General features: G+C 38.6%; 1 protein-coding gene across 2 annotated transcripts; it reads left to right on the forward strand.

Annotated features, from left to right (window-relative positions):
• Positions 1-1,977: 1,977 nt before the first annotated feature.
• On the forward strand, positions 1,978-21,801 carry galr2b (galanin receptor 2b). Of its 2 annotated transcripts, none has more exons than XM_079646065.1 (3): positions 1,978-3,068; positions 12,836-13,218; positions 18,301-21,801. In XM_079646065.1, the coding sequence occupies exons 1-3, from the start codon at positions 3,018-3,020 to the stop codon at positions 19,061-19,063; spliced, it is 1,197 nt and encodes a 398-aa protein (XP_079502191.1). In that variant the 5' UTR covers positions 1,978-3,017; the 3' UTR covers positions 19,064-21,801. The 2 variants fall into 2 exon arrangements, with proteins under 2 accessions (XP_079502191.1, XP_079502192.1); XM_079646066.1 differs by lacking the exon at positions 1,978-3,068 and adding an exon at positions 5,341-5,452.
• Positions 21,802-22,706: the final 905 nt, after the last annotated feature.

Consider the following 22,706-nt stretch of genomic DNA (forward strand, 5'->3'; position numbering starts at 1 on the left):
CGCAATTATCTTTACTTCTTTTCAACAATTCTCCCGCAGACATCTGTTTTCATGAGTAAGTGCTTCAGCATCAGCGTACTGTCAGTAATGATTTAATAGCCTTGATGTCTTTCCACGTTTATTTTGAATGGAGGTGTATATACGGTAATTTCTCCGAAGCCTTACAAAAACCTTCACGAATAGTGATCCTTTTCTTTTTGGAAAAGCAATTGAAAGTGGTGCATTGTTACAAAGAATAAGTCTAGAAATTATGCAGTGGGACTAAGAGGACTTAAAGGTAGAAATCATTGAGAGACAGATAATGGCTTGAATACTTTACCAGACTGATTTAAAGGGATGTATACTGAGTTTCTCTCCCACATACCCTGCCTGAAACGCCTCCATTGGTCTCCTTCCGTTATACTGTAGTGGCATGTATCACTCATGCTTCTATTGGCTAGCACTCCAACACGTGATAGGCTACGGGGTGGGACATCCCTAAGCGGTTGAGAACAGAGCTGGCCAGCTAACCAATCAGAGCAGACTTGGCTCTGGTTTCAGACAGAGGATTAAAGGGAATATGAGAAAAATGAAGACCTTTTTGATTTTTGTAAATCTGTCAGGCACAAAAAACAAATATGAACCTGGATATAAGCAGAATATGTCCTCTTTAAGTACAATTTGGTGGTCCTTCTTTGGTAGTTCTACTTTTGAACTTAACTCTTAATTGATATCAAAGGTCACCTATTGTGAAAAATCCGCTTGTCCCTGTCTTTTATACCCAACATATTCACTCACCTTTTGTCCTGATCCATTTATATAAAAACCTGTCTGAAAATGAGCTGATCAGAGTGTGGACACTTTATGATGTCATAACGATGTACCCCCCCACGCCTTATCACCTGAATCTCCTCCTAGAGCACCATTGTGTTCTCTCAGAGGGGCGTGGGGAGTGGCTCCTTATTTTCATCTAAAGTAACAGACAGGGAATCAGCACTTTTGAAACAGGGCTGATGGGGACAGGGGATTATGGGATGCTACAGTGCACAATCTGTTTTGTATTTCAAACCTTTAGCCCTGTGCTATGCTTAAGAGTTATTATAATTGCAGGGCCCCTTTACTAATGGGGTATTTCTTTATGTGTGTTGGTCATTTATCTTAAGTAAAAGATCAGAGTACTCATTCCACCCTGGGGGTAATTGATCCATCAGCAGGCACCGCTCTTTTATTTCACCCGAGTCTGTGCACAGCAGGTTCCAGCTTATTGAAAAGCTCCAGTGATCATGAGCCAAGGTGTGCATGTGAAGTGAACACTTCGCCTCAGACACACACTCTGAGTCCTCTGAGACTGATTAGTCTCGTGGACTGAAAAAGGGACTAATAAAGCAAGACTCGCATACAGCATATAAACCGTTCACTTACAGTGTAATAGATTTCTCCTGTAAAACGTCCATATTGAATTCTTGCTTTAACCCCTCCGGCATAAGACTAATTAAATGGTGTTCGAAGTAATTTATTTGAGGACATGTAATTATTTTGGAGCCGTTGCATATTGAAGTTAATGAGTCTATCAGTATTTTTGTCACACTTCTATCGTTGGAGTTATTTGATTGCTTGTCGACACTGTGGCTGTTGTTCCCACCGGCCATTCGCACAATGGCTTCTTTTTATTCTTCTTAATCGGCTCAGAAACAGTGTCACTGCATGCCACTTTTACAATGCAGGATATTCAGCATTTTATTATAACGCCTTTCTAAAAATAACAAATCTGTGTTAGATATAAATATTTGCAAGACCGTAGCAGAGGGATGCTGTCTTCCTCGTGTTGACAGGGTGTTAAGTGAAGATACATGAGAGGAGTGTTGCTGTATGCCAGAAGTCATTAGCAGAGTATGGATTGATTTGTTTAGTTATCGATGGCAAACTGAAAAAAAAGACTGCTTTTCAGATTCCAAGATAACAAAATAAATATGTTTTTTATTCTGTTTGCCTGAAGCTGCATCTTTAATAATTCACCAATTCTCTGCATGTCTATGTCGAGTGCTCGTGAAATGTCATGCTACTTCAAGAAATCAATCCTGTGTTTACGCCATCCGTTCAAAGTGATCCATCTATGTTACTATGGAAACACTCCCATGAAACAACACCCAGAGGTATTTCTGAATGTTAATTTGGCCTTACACTGAGGCCAGAATCCATCATTGTCCAAACTAATCTGTGTGCATCCTCCAAATACCCCAATGCGCATTTGTTAAGGAGGGTGGTCCTGTTACATGAGGAACCAGTAGTAGATTGACTTTAATTCAGTCTGGTAACTTTGTAATCCAGTTTTATTTGTCAATACATTGATGCATACTGAGGAGAAAATGCTTAAAACTAGTTAAAGCGCCCTATTATGCATTAGTTTTGTGTGCCTCTACTGCAACATTTGGACCTGTTTTAATATTTTAAAAAGGTCTTTGTTTTTCTCATACTGCCTGTACCTCTTTTCACCCTCTGTCTGAAACCAGAGCCCAGTCTGCTCTGATGTGATTAGTGAACCGCTTAGAGATGTCCCGCCCCTTACCCTATCACGTACAATTGGTTGGAGAGTAAACCAATAGAAACGTGAGTGTTGCGTAGTGATGTCACTATGTTAATGAAATTAACAAAGGAGTCCAATGGAGGTGCTTCAGGCAGGATTTTAGCCTTTGTAGACCATTTACATGCACTAAATTGTATATACACAATACATAAAAGCGAAAACCCCCAAAACATAATAATGCCTCTTTAATCATTTAGTTTGAGGGCAGTGATATATTTCAGATTTCAGAAAATATTATAGAAAATATTGAACGTCGGAAAAGTCCATACAATAGCAGTACGAATCATAAGCCAAATAATGGATAAAAAGCATGTCTTTTTTCCACAGTGTTCCTCGGACACTATCATCTGTTTTGCTTTGTTGTCTGACCAGCTGTCCTGCAGTCTGTTGATGGATGCTTGCTCTGACAGCAGCACAGAGCTTGTGAGTGGAACATGGGGAGGCAGATGTGACGATGAAGGGATGTGAGGTTATATCTGAAAGTAACCTGATTCAGGATCTTCAGGTTGGTAAAAACATTATTAATTTTGGTCAAATAATTTCTGTTCTCACTGGAGTGTGCTGGAGAGTACCTTTATGCTTAAATGGCTCAACTAGTCAGGCAGTACATGAGGTTGAAAATCACTGAATAAACACGCTGTCAGTGCCCCCACACAGCAGGAGGTTGGCCGCCTCTTTCCTTTGGTCCATACAAGTCCCTTATTAGAGATTGTAGTGACGCACACTATGAGTCGGTGGATAGAGGTGTTGTGACCGGGTTGAAAAGGATAGCAGGAAGCATGAGGAACACACATCCAAAGTGTGGGTGTTTCATTCTCAAAATTACTATCAAAACATGAAACCAAATCTGAAAATGTGTTGGTCAATAAACATTTAAAATCACAATAAATACATTTGAACACTGTTTTGTGCATTTGTATTATAACACTACAACATATGTCATCAAGAGGCCTCTATTCAGCAGATGGTATTGGTCATGACCACATGACTCACGGCACAATCTCCCAATTGATGACATTGTTCCTGCCTTTTTCCGTTGTGTGAGTCATTCTTGTCCCCTGCTCAGTTTCAAATAAAAAAAACTCAGTCTGACCTTTTTCTGATTTTTGTAACCCTTTTGTATTGATTTCCCTCTGCTGTGGATTTGATTCCACACTTTACAGCATTTGATTGATTTGCGTGTTTGGACAGGACATGGGGTTAGTTCAGTACAACCTTAACTTCATAGTTATGTGTATAAATATTAAAAGTAATATTTTCAAGCAGGATATATGATGTCTTTTGTCTTTATTTTATTTCAGTGATCTGCTTTAAACAATAAGCTAGGAAAGACTTATCATGGTTATCTTGAAATTCATAATAACCTTCCCTGTAGGCAAATGCTGTTCAACTACGGTATTATATCTAAACCCTCCAAAGCAGTTAATCACTAAGATCCCTGAACAAATAGTCATGTATTCATGTGAAGCCTGAGGATTGACACTATTCATGACGAAGGAAGATGCACCTTAAACATAGCCTGAAACTTTGGATCTGTTACCCAAGCTTTGTATATTGTTAATATATCAATGTGAACAATACATAATGAGTGAAAACAAAGGAGCTTGGTTGGTTGTCACAAATGATACCAACGATATAAAAATGCATATCTTGATACATATATATGTTTAGGCTAAAGAAAAAGAGTGTTAAGATGTCTCATGAACAAGGCACCATAATACCGCCAAATTATACTGGGTTATTAAATAACGGGTTATTTAGTCCTAATATTCAGAAAATACCCGACCCAACCACGGATAAGCGGGAGAAGATGGATGGATGGACTCAGAAAATAGTGAATTGGGACTGACTAGATTCCCTGTAATATTTTTGAAAAGGATAGAATAAAAGTACATTTTATAAAAGGGGACCAGGTGTCTCTGAATGTTTGACAGGACCTTCAACTACTATATCTGACATTTTGCAAAGGAATTAAAGCTAGTGGTGTGGCTGGTTTTCAGGTGGCATCCAATCATTCTAGGACCAACATTGGGATTGAAGTTGGACAGTATTTCTCTCGTGAAACGTGAATGACACACCATCTTCATTTAATAAATGAACTTGATGCTTAAATCCTGCACCCAGGTTTTGTTTTCTGCAAGGAAGGGATCTTTTAACTGGAATATTCTCAGCAACATCCCCCTTGTTGTAAGGATCCAAGTTTATTTTGGTGTCTTACATAGTCTTTTACTCACTGAAAAATAATGAAAATAATATATAGTATAATGCTAAAGTACCATGGCTGTAGGTCTGAAGTTATTAGCCTTAGAAAGAAAACTGTTTTTCAAAAGTTGACCACAAATTAATTAGTAAGAGCGCTATATATGCCCACACTGTCACTATTATTTTTCCAGTGTCCCTCCTGAATTGATTTGCTAAATTGAATTGTTCTCTCCGTGGTCTGACTCATTAGATATCAAGCCATGGTGAAGATTCAGGCACTGCCTCATCTGAAGACAGGCTCATTTGTTTGAATATGCAGCTATCGATGCTGCTTTAGGGGTTTTTCTTAGGGAACCTCCTGATTATGCAGCGATTGTGAATGGATTTACCGAGCACCGCAGCCTCCCTCCATTCCTCCGCTGTATGCGATGCCTTTCTGCAGTGAATTGTGAACATTAAAGCGAATGTGGAGGAGGAGTCCTCACTAGGGGGAGAGGGGTGGGGGATGCAGGAGGGGATGGGGAGGCGGAGAAAGAGTACCAGCAACACAGGCAGATAGTGATGAACACTGGCAGAGAAGAGCCTTAGCTGTTTAGAGTATGAACATCTTCACAGGGCAGGTCTGCAGGGAGTCTCGTTCGTAATCTAGGAGGAAGCTTTGGATACTGTTCTCCCATCTTCAGGCTGGTAGGTTTATCATACTGCATCTGCCTCATCTGCATGCTGATTCTCCTGTTTGTGTGGGATAGAAATGTTGCAACATTTGCAATTCAAATGACACACAGTCAGCTTTTTCTTTTGAATCATTTACATGATGCAGAAATATTAAAACTGCTCAGTGTTGGTTATTAATCTGTGTCCAATCTTGCAAAAATGAAGCCTTAATTCCAGGAGGCATTTTCTAGCGTGGTTGTTTTGTGATAAAGATGCAACCTATAGTGATATAATGTATTGTTTTACCTGTGCCTCCTCAGCTTTTTTTGAGGACTTTCCTGTGACAATGAAGAGGTTTTCCCAGACTCTGATTTTTGATCTCCTTCATCACCCTCCTCCTCCTCCTCCTCTTCCTCCTCCTCCTCCTCCTCCTCCTCTCTGGGTCAGATGTTTTCATTAGGCATTGTTATATTTCCAAAACAAAAAGTATACAGTTATGCTGAGCTTAGCCAAAGTCTGGGAATTCCACAACCTGTCGAGTCCCACACGCTTCATTTCCAGCTCATAAAATCTCTTGTATGTCCATCCCTGTGTGCTCGGATTCCCCCTGAGACTCTGCAGGCTGGAGTCGTAGCCCTGATATCCCACTGCAGTCGAAAATACAATATCAAGAGTCTTCTCTAATGGGAAGGATCAGACTCCCCATGAAAGCGGCTTCTGAAATGAAGTATTGACAAAAAGCTGTGACGGAAATTTCACTGCAGTACAGACCCACGATGCTCCTCTTTTCTTTATAGGGTTAATAAGAACAGATTTCTACTTTCTCCACTTGAGAGTGTAATTTATGTGCCATTGACTTTGAACAGTATATGCTCTTATTTTGCTATCCGTCACAATTCTGATTATGCAAACAGACTGGCAACAGATTCGGTTCTCAGAGGATGTTGACATTTTAATATATGCTTAATAATTCATTTGAGCTTGGTTACTGCGGAATGGAAGAATGAAAGCCTGGGGATGACTTTAAAAACAGTCACAACATAGTTTTAAAGCAGAAGAGAGACATTCAGTATCAGCTGGGCAAGCCCCAGATCAGACCATCAAGGGAGCGGGGTGAATGGGCGTCTACCAATCAGGGTGTTGGTGGTTCGATCCCCAGCCGCTGCTGTCATCATCTCAAAGTGAAGCATGTTGACAGCATGTTTGTTAAACACAAATTGCGCTTGCAGGCGTTTCTGTTTTGAAGTGCAAGTTGCTGATGGATTTTGGTATTATTTCAACATATAACATTGACATTATTTAATTTAAGTAATATTCGCCAAAATTATGTAAAAGCAAGTTTTCCCTTACGTGTTTCTGTAATATAACCAATAGGAGAGCTTCAATGTGTGAGAGATTTGGGGGATTTTGGGAGCACTGTATTACTTTATACTCCATTTTTTCTTCAAAAGCATTTGCTTGAAATAAATGTTGTAATACAACCAGTTTGAGACCATTCGGAGTTATTTTGATAGAACTCAATTGTATAACAGTTGAGTTATTAAATATTTTTCCACCATTCAAAATCACCCAAATTATGCAAAATATTTTGGGCCAAACTTGTTAGTCTTGTATAACCAAGGAGACAACATTAATGTGTGAAGTGATTGTGCTTGTGTAACACTACAGTGTATCAGTGCAGTTATTACATATTTTACAGAAGAAAAAAACACCCTAATTTATACTCTTTCACAATAAGTGTTGTATACTAAGTGTAGTGTAACCAGCGGAAGACCATTATGTGAAGTGATTTTGTGTAGCACTACACTGTGCAATAATAAAGTTATTTGATAGTTTACATATAACAAATAACCCAAATTGTTCATGAGCATATTCCTTCAAAACAAATGTTGTATTATAACCAGTGGGAGATCATAGATGCATTAAGTGATTTTGATAACACTTCAATGTAAGACAGGGAATCATTGAATATTTTTTAAGTATGTCTTTTTCGGCATTGCACTATGTAGCCGGTCCGTGTGCACTTGTCTTTCCTCCGGCTGCAGATAGAGACCAATGTAAGTCGTCCAGCTCAGAGGACCCTGAATTGTTTGATCTTCTTGGTGCTGCTATTAAAATTCAGTCCACACGTTTGGTAAATGATCACATTTGTACTGGTATAGATATATAATATGTCAGGCCATTAATAAATCATTCTGCATGTATTTCACATCAAATACTAGTCTTTTAGTTTATTCTGAACAACTGCAAACCTTCATTCATGCTTCTTCAGTTCAATTTAGATCAAGCTTAATTCATACTTAAGGGGGATTCATGTCATGTTTGGTCTGAAAACCTGTGATGGTTGTTCTATGGGTTTGGCATTATCAAATATGTGCGTTTTCTTTCTTTCATGAAAAGAACTGTGCTAACAAAGAAAAGAACAGAATTGGATTTGAAAATAGGCTCTGACAAAAGTGCCATTTCTAAATGAAGGCTAACACTTAAAGGGGTTGTAACATGGGATTTGTTTCCATAAAGGTAATTGTTCCTTTGATGTAAATGACAGAAAAAAATGAATTTTCTTTCATTTTTTCCAGATATCAGCACAAAGTCCTGATTGAAATACACTTGAACCATATAATGCTGCACCTGCTTTCAGCTGCCTATCATTACCTCCAATGCAATGTAATGTCAGGAATAAAAGAGCTCACCTTGTGACAACCTCAAGCAATTTACACTTCGATTCTCAGAAATCTTTTGAAAAGTGGGGAATTAAGTATAGGGTGTAAGCGTTAAAAGAATGAATATATTCCATAAGTCTAATCCAATCCAATGACTCATCTCTGTTTCTTGGAAATTGCTATGTAAGTATTGTTATGTAATGTCTGAATTCAGATATGGTTCTGTTCCATAGACATCAGCCTATTTTTAACAAACAATGCACAGATGCACTGAAAAATATGTTATATGACTAAACACACAGGGATATACCATTAGGCGTAGTTCAACTCCTTTACAATATCTATTCATGTTGGGAGACATCATGCTAGTTTTCCACACTCTTCACTGTGGCCCATCAATTTCACCATCAAGAGTGTACCTTTACCTTCAAGCCTCAATTTTGCACCAATTACTAGCCAGAAAGTGCACACTGATGTCATGGAAGGTTTTGTAACCACACTGCAACACTTCAGAAGCTATACTGGGATTTTAGTATTGACAGAGAATGACAGAATATATCACTGCTCACTGTAAAAGGAAGAGATGTTCTTGGCTAAAAGCAAATATACCCCAGCTTCGTCCTTTTAAGAAAATTAATCAGGAAAGCACTCAGGCTGCTTTGGGTTTTGGGACACAATGCCTTGGTTTGGAGAGGAAAGGGGTGAGTGGTTGGCTGTGAGGGAGAAAAAAAAAAACAAATCAATGGTGTAATACAATGTGTGAATTGAGAATAACCTTTTAAATTAATCTCTATTTTAATTGAGCTGCATTGCAACCATACTTGTAATTAAACAAGGATATATTCCCTGGATAGCACGTCACAGCAATTAAAAAACACCTCTCATTCCTGTCTAATTAATACACAGGACATGACTACACTGGGGATTAATTGGATAAAATCATAAAATCATTTTATGGTGCATGAATAGTATCATTTTTAATGTTGCAAAAAATAACTCATCATAAAATAACCTCCTTTGTCATGGTATGACTAGTGTATAAGCCCTTTCTTTAAAATAGCAATGTGATATGGCCTACTGTGCTGCCTGATGAAATATAGGGGGAAGCATTTAACCTCTACTACTGGGTCCATCAGTTTGTTAAAAATAAACCTACTACTCACTAATAGCAAGGCTGAATCCAAAGTTGGCCATCTCCTAAAACAGTCAAAGATAAAACTTTTATCTTACAATCTTCAGGTGGGGCGTCTGTCTTAAGTTAACGCTAGCCTCATCTTTGTGCTAACTGTGGCATTAACATTTGATATTTTATGTATTAGCTTGGTTCCGGGCTAGTAGAGACGAGTGAATGTGTATATGTTTCGTCCTCCTAGCTGACAGGGACTGCTTTCCTTGGAGGGGAGCTTCAGTTAGCGCCTGTTGTGGCAATTTGGCGAGAAAACACACCAAAACCGGGAGTAACAGCTAGCTGGTCGAGTAACCTGTGTAACCTGTGTAACCTGTGTAACCTGTGTAACCTGTGTAACCTGTGTAACGGCAGCTACATCAACTTTACTGATTTGATTTAATACCCTAGGTTCTGGCCTCCATGGCGAGGGTTTGCTTGGGCTGAATTCTAGCTAACTGCCCAACCCAGTCTCACGGCATTTCGTGTTATATTTATCTGTTCACCAACACGTTTTCCCCCTTTTTTCCGTGTCAGACGATTTTAAAAGCAATGTATTTCTATTAGGGCCGGGACTTTAACGCGTTAATTAAGATTAATTAATTACACAAAAATTAACGTGTTAAAAAAATTAACGCATTTTAATTGCACTTTTCTGTTGGTCTTGGTTAAGTACATCCTTGAAAAAAATAAACAATGTTTTGTTGCTTAAGCTTATGTATTCAGTCATTATTCAATGGTATACTAAAATCCATGTGAAAAAAATTGCTTCTCACTGTTCTCAGGTCAAATATTTATATGTGATTAAAAATGCGATTAATTGCGATTAATTAATTACAAAGCCTGTAATTAATTAGATAAAAAATTTTAATCGAGTCCCGGCCCTAATTTCTATTGGTAGTATGTTTTGTGCCTGCACCACGTCTTTACAAAGCCACTGAACTGATTACCCAAGATACTCAGCTATGGTTGAAGCTCGATGATTGGATGTTTTAGCCGCAATGCACATTGGGATATAGTGTTAATGCGATATGAAATAACTATCAACAGAATTGCGTTGCCAGGCAACAGCTTGGGGTGAAAACAGTATTTCCGCTCTAGAAGTTTGCATAGTAATCTGCAGTACTCATCAACTAAAAACTTCAGTTTATCCTTGTAAATAACACAACATTGATTGGTTTAAATTGTGTACAATGCTTTTGTGTTTTCCCCCTTCGATTCGGAGAAACAAATAGTTTTTGCTGAGTTTAGGATGGCCGAAGACACTACACTACCCATAATCCTCAGCTATCGTTTGGGACTACAGTCCCTTTGCTTGACAATCCCCGTGTTTAATCTTCAAGCTCTGTGATTGGATGTTGAAGTGGCAGTGTGCCAAGGTTACACCGAGCGTCAAACAGCTCTTTGAAATGGAATGGAACCACGGCAGACTATCCAAAACTGGACTCGAACGGGTGTCTATCAGCTGTGCACCGTTATGGTCTAAATACAGCCTATCTACCAATTGGATCAAATATAAAAGTCAGCCGAATTAGTATTGATACTGCAAGGAGACGTATTGTGTGAAGAGAAATTGAAGATGTTGTTTAATTGCTGATATATTTATGATCCACGTCACGTATTCAGTTTCGGAGGCATTTCTTCCAGTTTGTCTAAAAGTCTTCTAATCAGGGCTCTATAAATAAAGAACAACGGCAGATATGTAATATTTAATGCAGCCGAACCGTGTATTACAATGCCGTTATGTGATGACTTTCAAAGAGAAAAGCGAGAACACTCGGAATAAAGTATTATTTAAAATAAAAGATGTTTTCGGATCTTATGTCGCATTAACACCATATCCCAACGTGCATTGCGGCTAAAACATCCAATCACCGTAGCTGATCTTGGGTAATCAGTTCAGTGGGTGTGTATCGCCTACGTCTGTTTCCGGTGACTTTATTTTTAAATTCAGTTCCTGACGGACGGCAAAAAAGCCCGATATTATAGAATTAAACAAATAAATAAAAACAAGGATAATTGTGTGTTAATGTTGAGTAAATAACAGTGTGTTATTTAGAAAAGAATAACAAATTAGAAGGAAAGAAAGATTTTAAAAAATACATATTTTCGTATTCTGCGCCCCATTTCCTTTCCTCACGGACGGCAAAAACAGTCCAACATTATAGGATTTAAAATAAAAGCAATAATCGCGGCTTGATATTGAGTAAGAAAATGTTTTTATGAACCACACAGCTTCCGGTCTTCCAAGACCCGACCGGACAAAAGGACATGGTGCAGGCACAAAACTACCAATATAAATACATTGCTTTTAAAATCGTTCTGTGTGACACGAAAAAAAGGGGGAAATCATATTGGTGAACACGAATCAATAGATTAAATGTCGTGACTATAACACGAAATGCTGTGAGACTGGGTTGAACTGCCATATGCTAGTTGCTAACCACTAAAGTTAGCGGTTGGTCTACCTGCATGTGCCATCCGACCTCTGCAGCTCATCCAGAGTGCAGCGGCTCGTCTGGTCTTCAACCTTCCTAAATTCTCCCACACCACGCCGCTCCTCCGTTCCCTTCACTGGCTTCCAGTAACTGCTAGAATCCACTTCAAGACACTGGTACTTGCGTACCATGCTGCGAATGGATCTGGCCCTTCCTACATCCAGGACATGGTTGAACCGTACACCCCAGCACGTGCAGTCCGCTCTGCATCAGCCAAACAGCTTGCTGCACCCGCACTGCGAGGGGGACCCAAGTTCCCATCAGCAAAAACACGTGGGTTTGCTATCCTGGCTCCAAAATGGTGGAATGAGCTCCCCATTGAAATCAGGACAGCAGAAAGCTTACACATCTTCCAGCGCAGACTGAAAACTAATCTCTTTCGACTCCACTTTGAGCGACAGAATTACTAACAAAGCACTTATATACTAATAAAGGACTGGCTTATCTATAGCCAGTTGAGTAGCACTTGAAATGTTTGGCTCTATGAAACCTGATGTACTTATATGATTCTGTTTTCTTCAAGGTTGTATCTTCCTGGTCGAATGCACTTATTGTAAGTTGCTTTGGATAAAAGCGTCAGCTAAATGCAATGTAATGTAATGTAATGGTTAGCAACTGCCAACTGCCAACTGAACGTGTCTGTCTCGTGGGGAAAACACCCGCTATACTCCTGGTGAGTCAGCCTCGGATGGCTGGGAGGATAAGTAGAGTCAAGTTGCTTACTTCTTATTTCCAACTATTTACTAAAGTAAAAACTATGAAAGAAAAAAAAGATTGATGCGTTATTGACGAGGCCCCTTTTGTTCTCTGGGCTGAGGCAATTGTTAGATATTTCAGCAACACAATACAAATACATCTTTGACACAACATCAACACTGTAACCTCTCCATATTCAGTTGATAGTGTTTAGATTATTTTTTGAAAAATATAATGCTGCCCATATGTTACACATTGCATCCATAAGAAAAATGTAGCAAATGTAATTGCACAGCAGTATTCTCAGTTGATGTGTTTTAACATCTCCAAGGAGACATAAAAAAGCAATCAAAAAGACGTGGTTATATTTTTTCTGTCTCTTTCCCTTTTTCAGACTTGCAACATGTCTGACTTTGAGGATTTCAGTAGGCAAGCAGGGCAGACTAATGTCTCTGACAGCTACCAGCTGAATCCCACCAGCGTGATCGTGTCTGTGGTCTTCTCCCTCATCTTCCTGCTGGGCACCATCGGCAACAGTCTGGTGCTGGCTGTGCTGCTGCGGAGCGGGCAGCTGGGATACAACACAACCAATCTGTTCATACTCAACCTGAGCGTGGCCGACTTCTTCTTCATCATCTTCTGCGTTCCTTTTCAAGCCACCATCTACTCTCTGGAGGGCTGGGTGTTCGGATCCTTCATGTGCAAAGTGGTGCACTTCTTCATCAACCTCACCATGTACGCCAGCAGCTTCACACTTGCTGCTGTCTCTGTTGACAGGTACGTTAGTTATTATCCTCAGAAGAGAAGGTATTTAATTGTTGTAACAACAAATTACTTTTTAAAGATAATGGTGACCTAACTACCAAGCTCATGTGTGCCATTTGAAACCATAATTGCTTTTAGAATGTCTGTTAGATAATTATTATAATCACATGTTGTTCCTGGTTCATTTCCCATGGTGCCCTTTGCTTCCTGTTTGTTGCAACTAGATGAATGATTCTTTTGATGATTAATCTATCAGTCAATCATTTTTACAATTAACAAAACTAATTGTTTTCACATTTTCACTTGATAAATTGCAACTCTTATTCAATTATCATAGTGAACTGTAGTTTATATTCACTTTGGTATCTCTATTTTCCTTTGCTTGTAACGTCTCAGAAATGCACATTGAGAGGCAAGTATCAGCTGTTACAAGGTAAAATCTGTGAAAATATCATTATAGCAACCATTAAAGGTCTAAATTCACTAATTAGTGCATACCCGTAGACTAATTTCTCTTCCCTTTAATTAACTCTAATTAATATTGCCTTTCATTCGGCCATATTTAAAGCATTCAGGGTTATGCGTTTTGCTGCAGCAAAGGAATTCTTCTGTCCTCCACATAAAGGTGAAAGAGAACGGATTCATGAATTATTAAAAAATTCAAGCGCGCATTTTATCAATTTGAAGGACTGAAAACATCTATGCTAAAAGCAGTGCCAAAGCTGTTGTACATGTTGATGGACTGCACTTTACAATAATAAGGTTGCAAAATGATAACTTAAGTAACTGTCAGCTAATGCCTGACTCATGATGTTTTACATACTGTGCAGAGATGCATCTATTTAAACAGCCTCTTTGGAAGCAAAACTGTACCTATATGTTTTCATTGAAATGAATTAAAATCTGCGACAGTCCTAGTCATTCATCAGAAATTGAAATTAATTAACACATGAATTAAGATACATTTTAAAAAAGGGCTTATATTATAAACGTAGTATGATGACCATGCTCATGCTCTAAACGGTCTTGTATATATTTTTGCAGTAATTTTGTTACACAGATGTATGGCTCCATTTATCAATGTTTCACCTCTCTAGAATTTATTTTAAAAGATTTCTCCAAAATACCACATTTAAACACCTACAGTAGAGGAATGCCAGATAATATCTCATGAAGACCAGAGAATAACTCATGCTGTGATTTGGTGTCAAAAACCTTTTAAAGGTTGAGATTTTTGTTAGAATTGTATGTTTTGACGAGCATTCTTGTTCTGGAAACTGATCAGAAACACCCTTATTGTCAGTATATCTAGGGAAGTCCTTCAACAAGAATCTGAATCATCTTAAATTCCTCACTCTGTAGTTTTTGATTATCCTAGAGCTTTTAATTTTAGGCTATAGTGGAGTCAGTTTGCAATAAATGGCCTCACTGCAATGAAATGGCTACTATGGAAACTAGCATCACCACCAAAGAATAAGATGAAAACAAATATTAAGATCACTTAAGAGTTTTACTTATGCACCAGCACTTACAACGATATTGCTAGTTGAAGGTAAGTATGTCAGCACTGTTGTTGTTGTCCTTAGTTTGAATCTTTATGGTTTATTGCACTTATTGTAAGTTGCTTTGGATAAAACCCAGTTAAATGCTATGTAATGTAATGATTAAATGCAAAAGGCTCCTGCTTGGCCAGTTATACTGAATTCATCTAAAAATGTATGAACCCAGCATGCAGAAATATATTCAACAAGAATAGACTTCACACATTTGTACTGTATGCAAAAAACTGCAGAGTGTTGCCCAATCTGAAAGGGATTAGCATAAAGTATGCATGACTTTAAAATGGAGTCTTGTGGATAGCACCTTTTCTCATTCAGATTTGAAGTGACAGGTCAAAGCACCCCTGTAAATATGGCCATGCAATTTTTTCGCCTTCAGAATCTAGCTTAACTGTAGAGAGTTATCTATTTATTGTTTATCTAGCATTGCATGGTACCTATGGATTATGTAGGTTTTTTGGTTTCATATGATTCCAGTAACTTCACTATAGCTTTAAAACAGAGCCTGCTACAGCATCTGAAAGACAGAATATCAGCTCAGCCAAGGTTATACTCAGCAGAAGCAGCCACTAAACTTTCAATTTGTAACAAGAAGGGCTCACCTTTACTTATTCATTACTTCATACATGAGATTACCATGACCTGCCTTACCTCTTTCCCCTCGAGTTCACAATAATCAAGAAAATCTGCAAGGAAGCTTTTATTCAAGTCCCCGCTCTGTTTATTCATGCTATGACTATATTTCACATTTTATTTGTCTCATCTGAAGATGAAAAACAACCTTGGGAACATTGAGAACAGCAAGACCCCGGAGGTAGAACCATTCAGAGACCCATAAGACCTTACAGAGGCGCTGCATCTCTAATTGGCCATCTTATGAGAGAATCATGCATTATCCTTCCTGAAAACTACATCCCTCGCTGAGTAAATGCTAAGCCCTCATTATAGTTTTTGGAAAACATTGTCAGCTCAGTCAATATGGACAGAGTCAGTGTGCAGCTGCCCTCTGCTCACATTGGCTGTGTTTGAGGATGCAATGGATTTTTCAGGATGCCAGCTAGACCCAGTCCGGAAAAAAGCAAGGACATCTGAGTAGAGATGTGAATAGATTTCCGCTATTTCCTCCTTTTTTTACCGTGTAAAAAGTAAAAAGGCAGCAGCAGGTACACTGTTCATCAGGTAACCTCAGCAGGAATTAAATCACAGAGTGAAAAGCAGCACACACACACACACACACACACACACACACACACACACACACACACACACACACACACACACACACACACACACACACACACACACACACACACACACACACACACACACACACACACACACACACACACACACACACACATTCAGACACACTCAGTCTTTTAATGGAAGCTATTTGCTGCTGCAATGAGCCTGCAGGCAAGGTCAAACGATTAATGTGATTTTATGCCAGTTCCCATGCGAAAATGATTCAATAAAATATTAAAAACATTGCTGTTATTTTTTAACTAATCAGGGGGTTTATTTGCACTAAAACTAAATTATGTAAGGTAACAGTAAAACAGCCAGAGATAACAGGATATAATGATTTATATTTGTGCAAAAATGCTTACAATTTAAAAATCATCTTCAGAGATAATTGTTTACTCTTTGTTTAAAGTGTAAGCAATATATTTTGTTTGCATCATAAGGCAACATTGCATAATACCCTTAAAACATTTTATTTTTTTAAACTACAGTTCTGCACCTCCTGTTGACTCTGTTTTCAGCCTTTAGGAAAGACATTTAAAAGGAAAAATCTAGATGATCACAGGTCATTTTTAGAAATGGAGGCTTTTTTATTGACTGTTCAAAAAATGCAGCGCACGCACATCCTTTCAGACGGTGAAATTCTGATTCAACAAGGGAAATATCACCCAGGAAGAGTTACTACTTACAGCTTGGGCAAAAACTCCCAACCAATGCAAAGCAACCCAAAGTAAGAGACAGACTTCGCTGAAGTGTTTCAGAGAGGCAGAGAAATTGTCACTTATAATTTGGCTTCGAGTTGAGCGACATACCCAGGGTACCACTTGAATTACAATATGCTGAAAGGCTATTGTGGCTTTTTTGCCCAATAATGGCAAATAAAGTGCCTCTTCAGACAATTGATAAAGACAAGGTAGAAGTAAATTAAATTAGTTGAAGCGGGAGGATAGAAAGAAAAGATAGTCCATTTGTGAGTTACTATGCATAATATCCTGAAGTTCATGTCTATGTGCATGCACTTTTTAAAGGGGGATACTTTCAAATTCCATTTCACCGAAAAAGTGGTGATTCAGAATCTTGTTCAACACATTCCCAGTCTGCATCTTGTCAGACATTAACAGACAGATCATTTGCTCATGTTTTCTCATTAATCTGTCAATTTCATCCAAGCTTCCAGATAAATGTACCCACAGTTGTGGACCTCATTAGGGACAAGTAGGTTCACTGATCTGCTTTGGTCCTTTCATGTTGGACGTGGAGTGCTTGGCCCCATTTCAGTGAGCTTTCAGAGACCAGAGAGGTTGTTGCCTCTTATTCTGGAGAGCTATGGCTGAAGTGTACTTCAAAAGCACATGGAGGAGGAGATTTATTTTCACGTGACCTGCCTCTTAGAAATAAAGCATCCACAATATTCCCTGTGTTGAATATGGCAAATACAGTTTTACAAGTTCACAGAGTAACATATCAGGTGACGATGAGTCAAAAACGTTGCCAATCAGTGCGGTGACAGACTATTGAAAGACTTCTCTGCCAGGAAAACATCAGGCTCTTTCTTCATGATAGTACATGATGGATGGTGGGATTATCGTCGACCTGCTGAGCCACATCTAGACACAGCACAACGCATGGTTTGTGCTTTTGTCATGGCTATACCAAGGGATGTCTGTGCAATCAGATTAGACCTTTCTGTAGATATAACAGCCAGTATCGCATATTTCCCTAAGGTGGATTTTATTCAATAAAACCCACAAACGGCTGAATGATCATTAGCTAACACAAAAGCCTCAGTGTGAGCACGAGGGCTCGTAACACTGAGTGTGGAGGAAGATTGTGAGGTCGCTCACTCACATTTAAGTCATAACATGCAAGGTGAAACTCTAAAACAAGCCCTAATGTATTGTACATTTACTTTAGATTTGGAGTGGACACCAAGAAAAATCTCTTAGTTAATCACAATGCATGAAAGCACATTTTTTTGGGTTGCACTATGAGTTTTAAATTGGTCTAATGACTCCCACTGCATGGCCTAAGATGAACTAAACAAAAACATATCTCATAAATCAACAAAGATGTTTGCCCCCCAGAACACCTAATTACTTCTTCTGAGATTTTAGTTTTATTGAGGCGTTACAGAAAGATGGGCACCTGCCGATTTGATACGAGTCTCTAATTAAAAAACGCATGAGACTCTTTCAGCCTATAGTTTTCCCACTGGCTCAGAATGTCCGCTAATTATCAGCTTCATGTGCTTCAATCCCACTTCAATGTATATTTTTTTACCTCTTTGTAGGTATCTGGCCATTCGTTACCCGCTGCGCTCCAGAGAGCTGCGGACCCCGTGTAACGCAGTGGTTGCCATGGTGATCATCTGGGGTCTTTCTCTGGTCTTCGCGGGTCCTTATCTGAGCTACTACGACCTAATCGATTACGCCAACAGCACTGTGTGCATCCCTGGCTGGGAGGAGCAGAACAGGAAGTTGCTGGACACGTGCACGTTCCTGGTCGGCTATGTCATTCCCGTGCTCATCGTGAGTCTCTCGTACACTCGGACCATCAAGTACCTGTGGACGGCCGTGGACCCGCTGGACGGCATGTCGGAATCCAAGAGGGCCAAACGCAAAGTCACAAAAATGATCATCATCGTCACGGTGCTTTTCTGCATCTGCTGGCTGCCGTACCACGTGGTGATCCTGTGCTACCTGTACGGAGACTTCCCTTTCAACCAGACCACGTACGCCTTCAGGATCCTCTCCCACTGCATGGCCTACGCTAACTCCTGTGTCAACCCCATCGTGTACGCTCTTGTGTCCAAGCACTTTCGCAAAGGCTTTAAGAAAGTGTTCAGCTGCATCCTCAGTAAAAAAGGCAGAAACAAGGTCCACGTGGTTCACGTCGCCAACACCGTGCCCGGGTTTGAAGCCGGCTCCACGGAGGTGTCGCAGATGAACGAGGAGCACGTGCGACAGAATGAATGTGAAATGATAAACAGGCCTCTCCCAGAGCCCAGAGAAGCCACGGTAACACTGAATCTGCCCTTTCAGCGACAGACTTAACAAGTGATTCAGCTTTCCTGACGGGCTGAATACAGATTGCCTTATGTGAAGGACATCGCAGCTGATATTCTCGAGAAAAAGTGCTAGCTTCTCATCATGACATTCACAGTTCTGGTAGCAAACAGAAGATGAGATTAAAAGAACATATTGTATTATTCTTAAAGGGGACATATCGTGACTTTTTCAGTGACAACAATGTGGTGATCTGCAGTGCCTACCAACCCACAAACTGTGAAATAAGACAAACCAGTCAGTATTTTGGGGGCTCACAAACCATTCAGAATAGGCTCCCCTTCCTGTGTCACATTAGAATGTATCTACACGCCCATTGCTTGAGAACTACTTTTGCTGTTTTTTACGTGTTAGTTTAACATAAAGGCATTTTAATACATGTTAAACCTCTGTGAGCATGACATGTCCCCTTTAAGTGCTACCAAAAATCTGTTTCTTTCATCATCTTTTGTACTTGCCACTGTAGCATGTCCCCCTAGAGCAGATACAAACTCATTAAAGTATTTATTAAAAGTGGAAACTTCTCAGTATTTCCTACTGCCTTAACCATGGCCTGCTGCTGGGTGTTTCTGTCAGTATGAGAATCTTCATTATTCCAGCACTTTTAAGAGCAGTGCAGAATGAGTCTCATAAGGTTACAGTTATGTTTCACCTTTTCAAATGTTCCCAAAGATTTTCAAAGCTTGGCGACTGTGAAGGAAAATTAATGTTAGCCAGCACCATTTACTTTTGGTTTGACTTAAACAGGGTTTGATGCGAGTTCAGGGTCATTGACTACGTTTACATGCACAAAATATTCAGGTTTTGACCCTTATTCTGAAAATGACCTTTTTCTTACTTCCTACCACATGATTACACAGCTAACCAAAATGAATATTCCCTAATATTACCCGCACAACACAGGCTCCATCTGTCATCCCTGCAATCAAGTTCTTCAAATGGTCAGCTTTTTTCAGCATTTCCAAAAACCTAATGACATTAAAGTCTTTCTAAATGTTCAGAACTATGAATCATTCTCCTAATGTTGGCAGAAATTGGGGCTCTTCTTACTTTAAGCATGCATCTGCTGTTGCTTTTCCTTAAGTTCCAGAGTCCTAACCTAGAAATAGCATTGTACCACTTTCGGTTCCCTCGTCTCCAAGTCAAAAGTTTTTTTTTAAATGTGTTTGTGGTTAGAAGCTTGACATAGGGTCTTTGACACAATCTGAAAATATGTTTTAAATGTTGTTTTCAGACATAAAATACGTCAGTAAATACTCAACTTGTGAATGTTCAAATCTTCTGAGTGTCTTGCAGTTACTGAAAAAGAATACAAAGCGTCATCACTCCGACACAAAAGCGCCTTTAGCTTAGCAGTGGTGATGTGCAGCCAGGTGACCATAATGCGGTAGACCTACAGTTAGCTTTTTACTTCTGGCAATCGTATTTACATTTCATAAATTATAAATTATAAATATGTGGAGATTATCCTGCTGAACAAAATGTGATAATTATCATAAACATGTGTTTGACACAGAGCTGTTTTTCTTCAATATTCGGAAATCCAACCGTAAAATCCCACTTTTTGTCAAGGATTCCCTTTGCGTTGCTAACTTTGGGGTCGGCCTACAAAAGTACAATACAATAACCTAAGTGAGGCGCGTATTTCATATCCACTGTATACATCTACAAAAAGGGTCTTAAATGTGAATATTATTGGGATATCCTACTTGATCGGAAAATGCTCGATTGGAATAAGGCTTTAATCGAAATACCCATAAGGAACCGCATCAAATTTGGGATATTGTCATATATTGTCATATTCTGAATACTTGTGGATGTAAACATTGTCAAGTGTGAAGGAATAGTATTCCTCTGCAAAGTGGTGCTTCTCCCCACTGATGTAAAGTGTACACGTTTTATCTCTTATGTGATCTTTTCCTCACATAAGCTCAGCTGCAACTGTAATCTTCTGAAAGATCTAAAGTCTGACTTTGACTAGTTTTGAAAGTGCTAGTCTTTTATCAAGATGTATTTTGTCTAACTGGAGCTGATGTTATTTGGTTTTTGTTCAATCTTGCATGCAGATGCTGTTCTGTATAAGATGTTACTGGTATATTTGAATTATATATGTTAATACAATTGCGTGCAAACAAGATATTCAGTTATACTTTAATCTGAGCATTTAAAACACATCTTATTGGAATGTATACAAGAAGTTCAAAAATCAGGTGTTGAATACTTTTAGTAAAAATATTAAATATTTGATAAGTAATTAACCTCAGCAGAATAATTTTTGGACCCTAAAATGTACTTGTATTTTACAATGATTGTATTCATGGCATGTTTCTCTTGTGTAAAGTATATTTAAATGAACATGTTTATCAATGAGTGTACTTTAACATGTAACAGTTTTGTGTTTGAAAAGATTTGTATTTTGTGAATATAAAAGCTGTGAGATGATCATCATTTACATGCTTTCATCTCCTTATGCCAGCAGATCTGTGTTTTTCTCTCTCTGTGTTTTCCTGTAAGCTTGTGTCCTACCTCAGAGCAGTGAAAATAAAAATCTCGTCTTCTTGCTATTTTCTGTTCACATGCAATTTTCTTCTGAGGTTCTAATTTTCGAGCAAATCATCCTCTTTTGCACTGACCTATTTTCCTTGAGTTAGTTTTCTGTGATTTTACCTGTTGCATCTTACAGTGCATGTTTATTTCTTTTTTAACTCAACACCCTGTAGATTTTACTCAGAAATATATATTTATCAAAAGCAAAATGTAAAACATGTTTAAATGATAAAAATAAAGATATTTTCAGCTGTGAAATGTACTGATGGCTTTATTCAATTCATAATATGCACATTGTAATTATTATGTTTATTGGGTTATACACACTGCATCAAATCCAGATATTGAAAAAAGAATAAATATGTCTGAGGAAAGGGAAATGTACTTCCCATTTACTCAAAGAGAAAAACAAATGACAACAAAAGCGGATTAATAAAACGATGGTTTTATTTAGAGATATAAACCAAAAATAATGCGAAAAAGCATACAATAAGCACAAGAACTTACCAAACAATAGACCCATAATCTTAATCTTAATGAATTTTTAATACAAAACGGTTTTAATATAATAAATACACAGGGAAGAAGGAGAACAATTGTTAGCAGTAGAAATCTTATTTCCCAGGCTCCCTCCGACAATGCTCATTAAAATGTAAAAAAATCTATACAAGAATTTAGTTTTTTAATTTTTTTTTTTTTTTTTTTTTTTGTCCGAGTTGGGTTTATCTATGGTAGTAAAGGTAGTGTAGAATCACAAAGTATATTTACTGTGTATGAAAATACAGGACAATGGTCTGTATTGTTAAGAAGGACAGGAAATACTCATTTTCTTCTCCCTGCCTTCTGCTGATATATGTTTTTAGCCGATGTTTGCTGCTGGATTGATTATAAAAGCCGGGCAGAGCAAAGATCCCCCGAGAGCAGAGAGAGGTGAGAGCATACTGTATAGGAAGGCACTAATGAATAAACTAAGCTTGTCAGAGAAGCACACTAAATTAGCCCTATATAAGCATTTTCAAACGTCTATTTACTTTCTGTTGTCACTGTAGGGCCAACAAAAGAGTAAAATGGTCCACAACCTGTG

Source organism: Notothenia rossii (genome assembly GCF_949606895.1).
Source record: "Notothenia rossii genome assembly, chromosome: 8".
NCBI classification, from domain to species: Eukaryota; Metazoa; Chordata; class Actinopteri; order Perciformes; family Nototheniidae; genus Notothenia; species Notothenia rossii.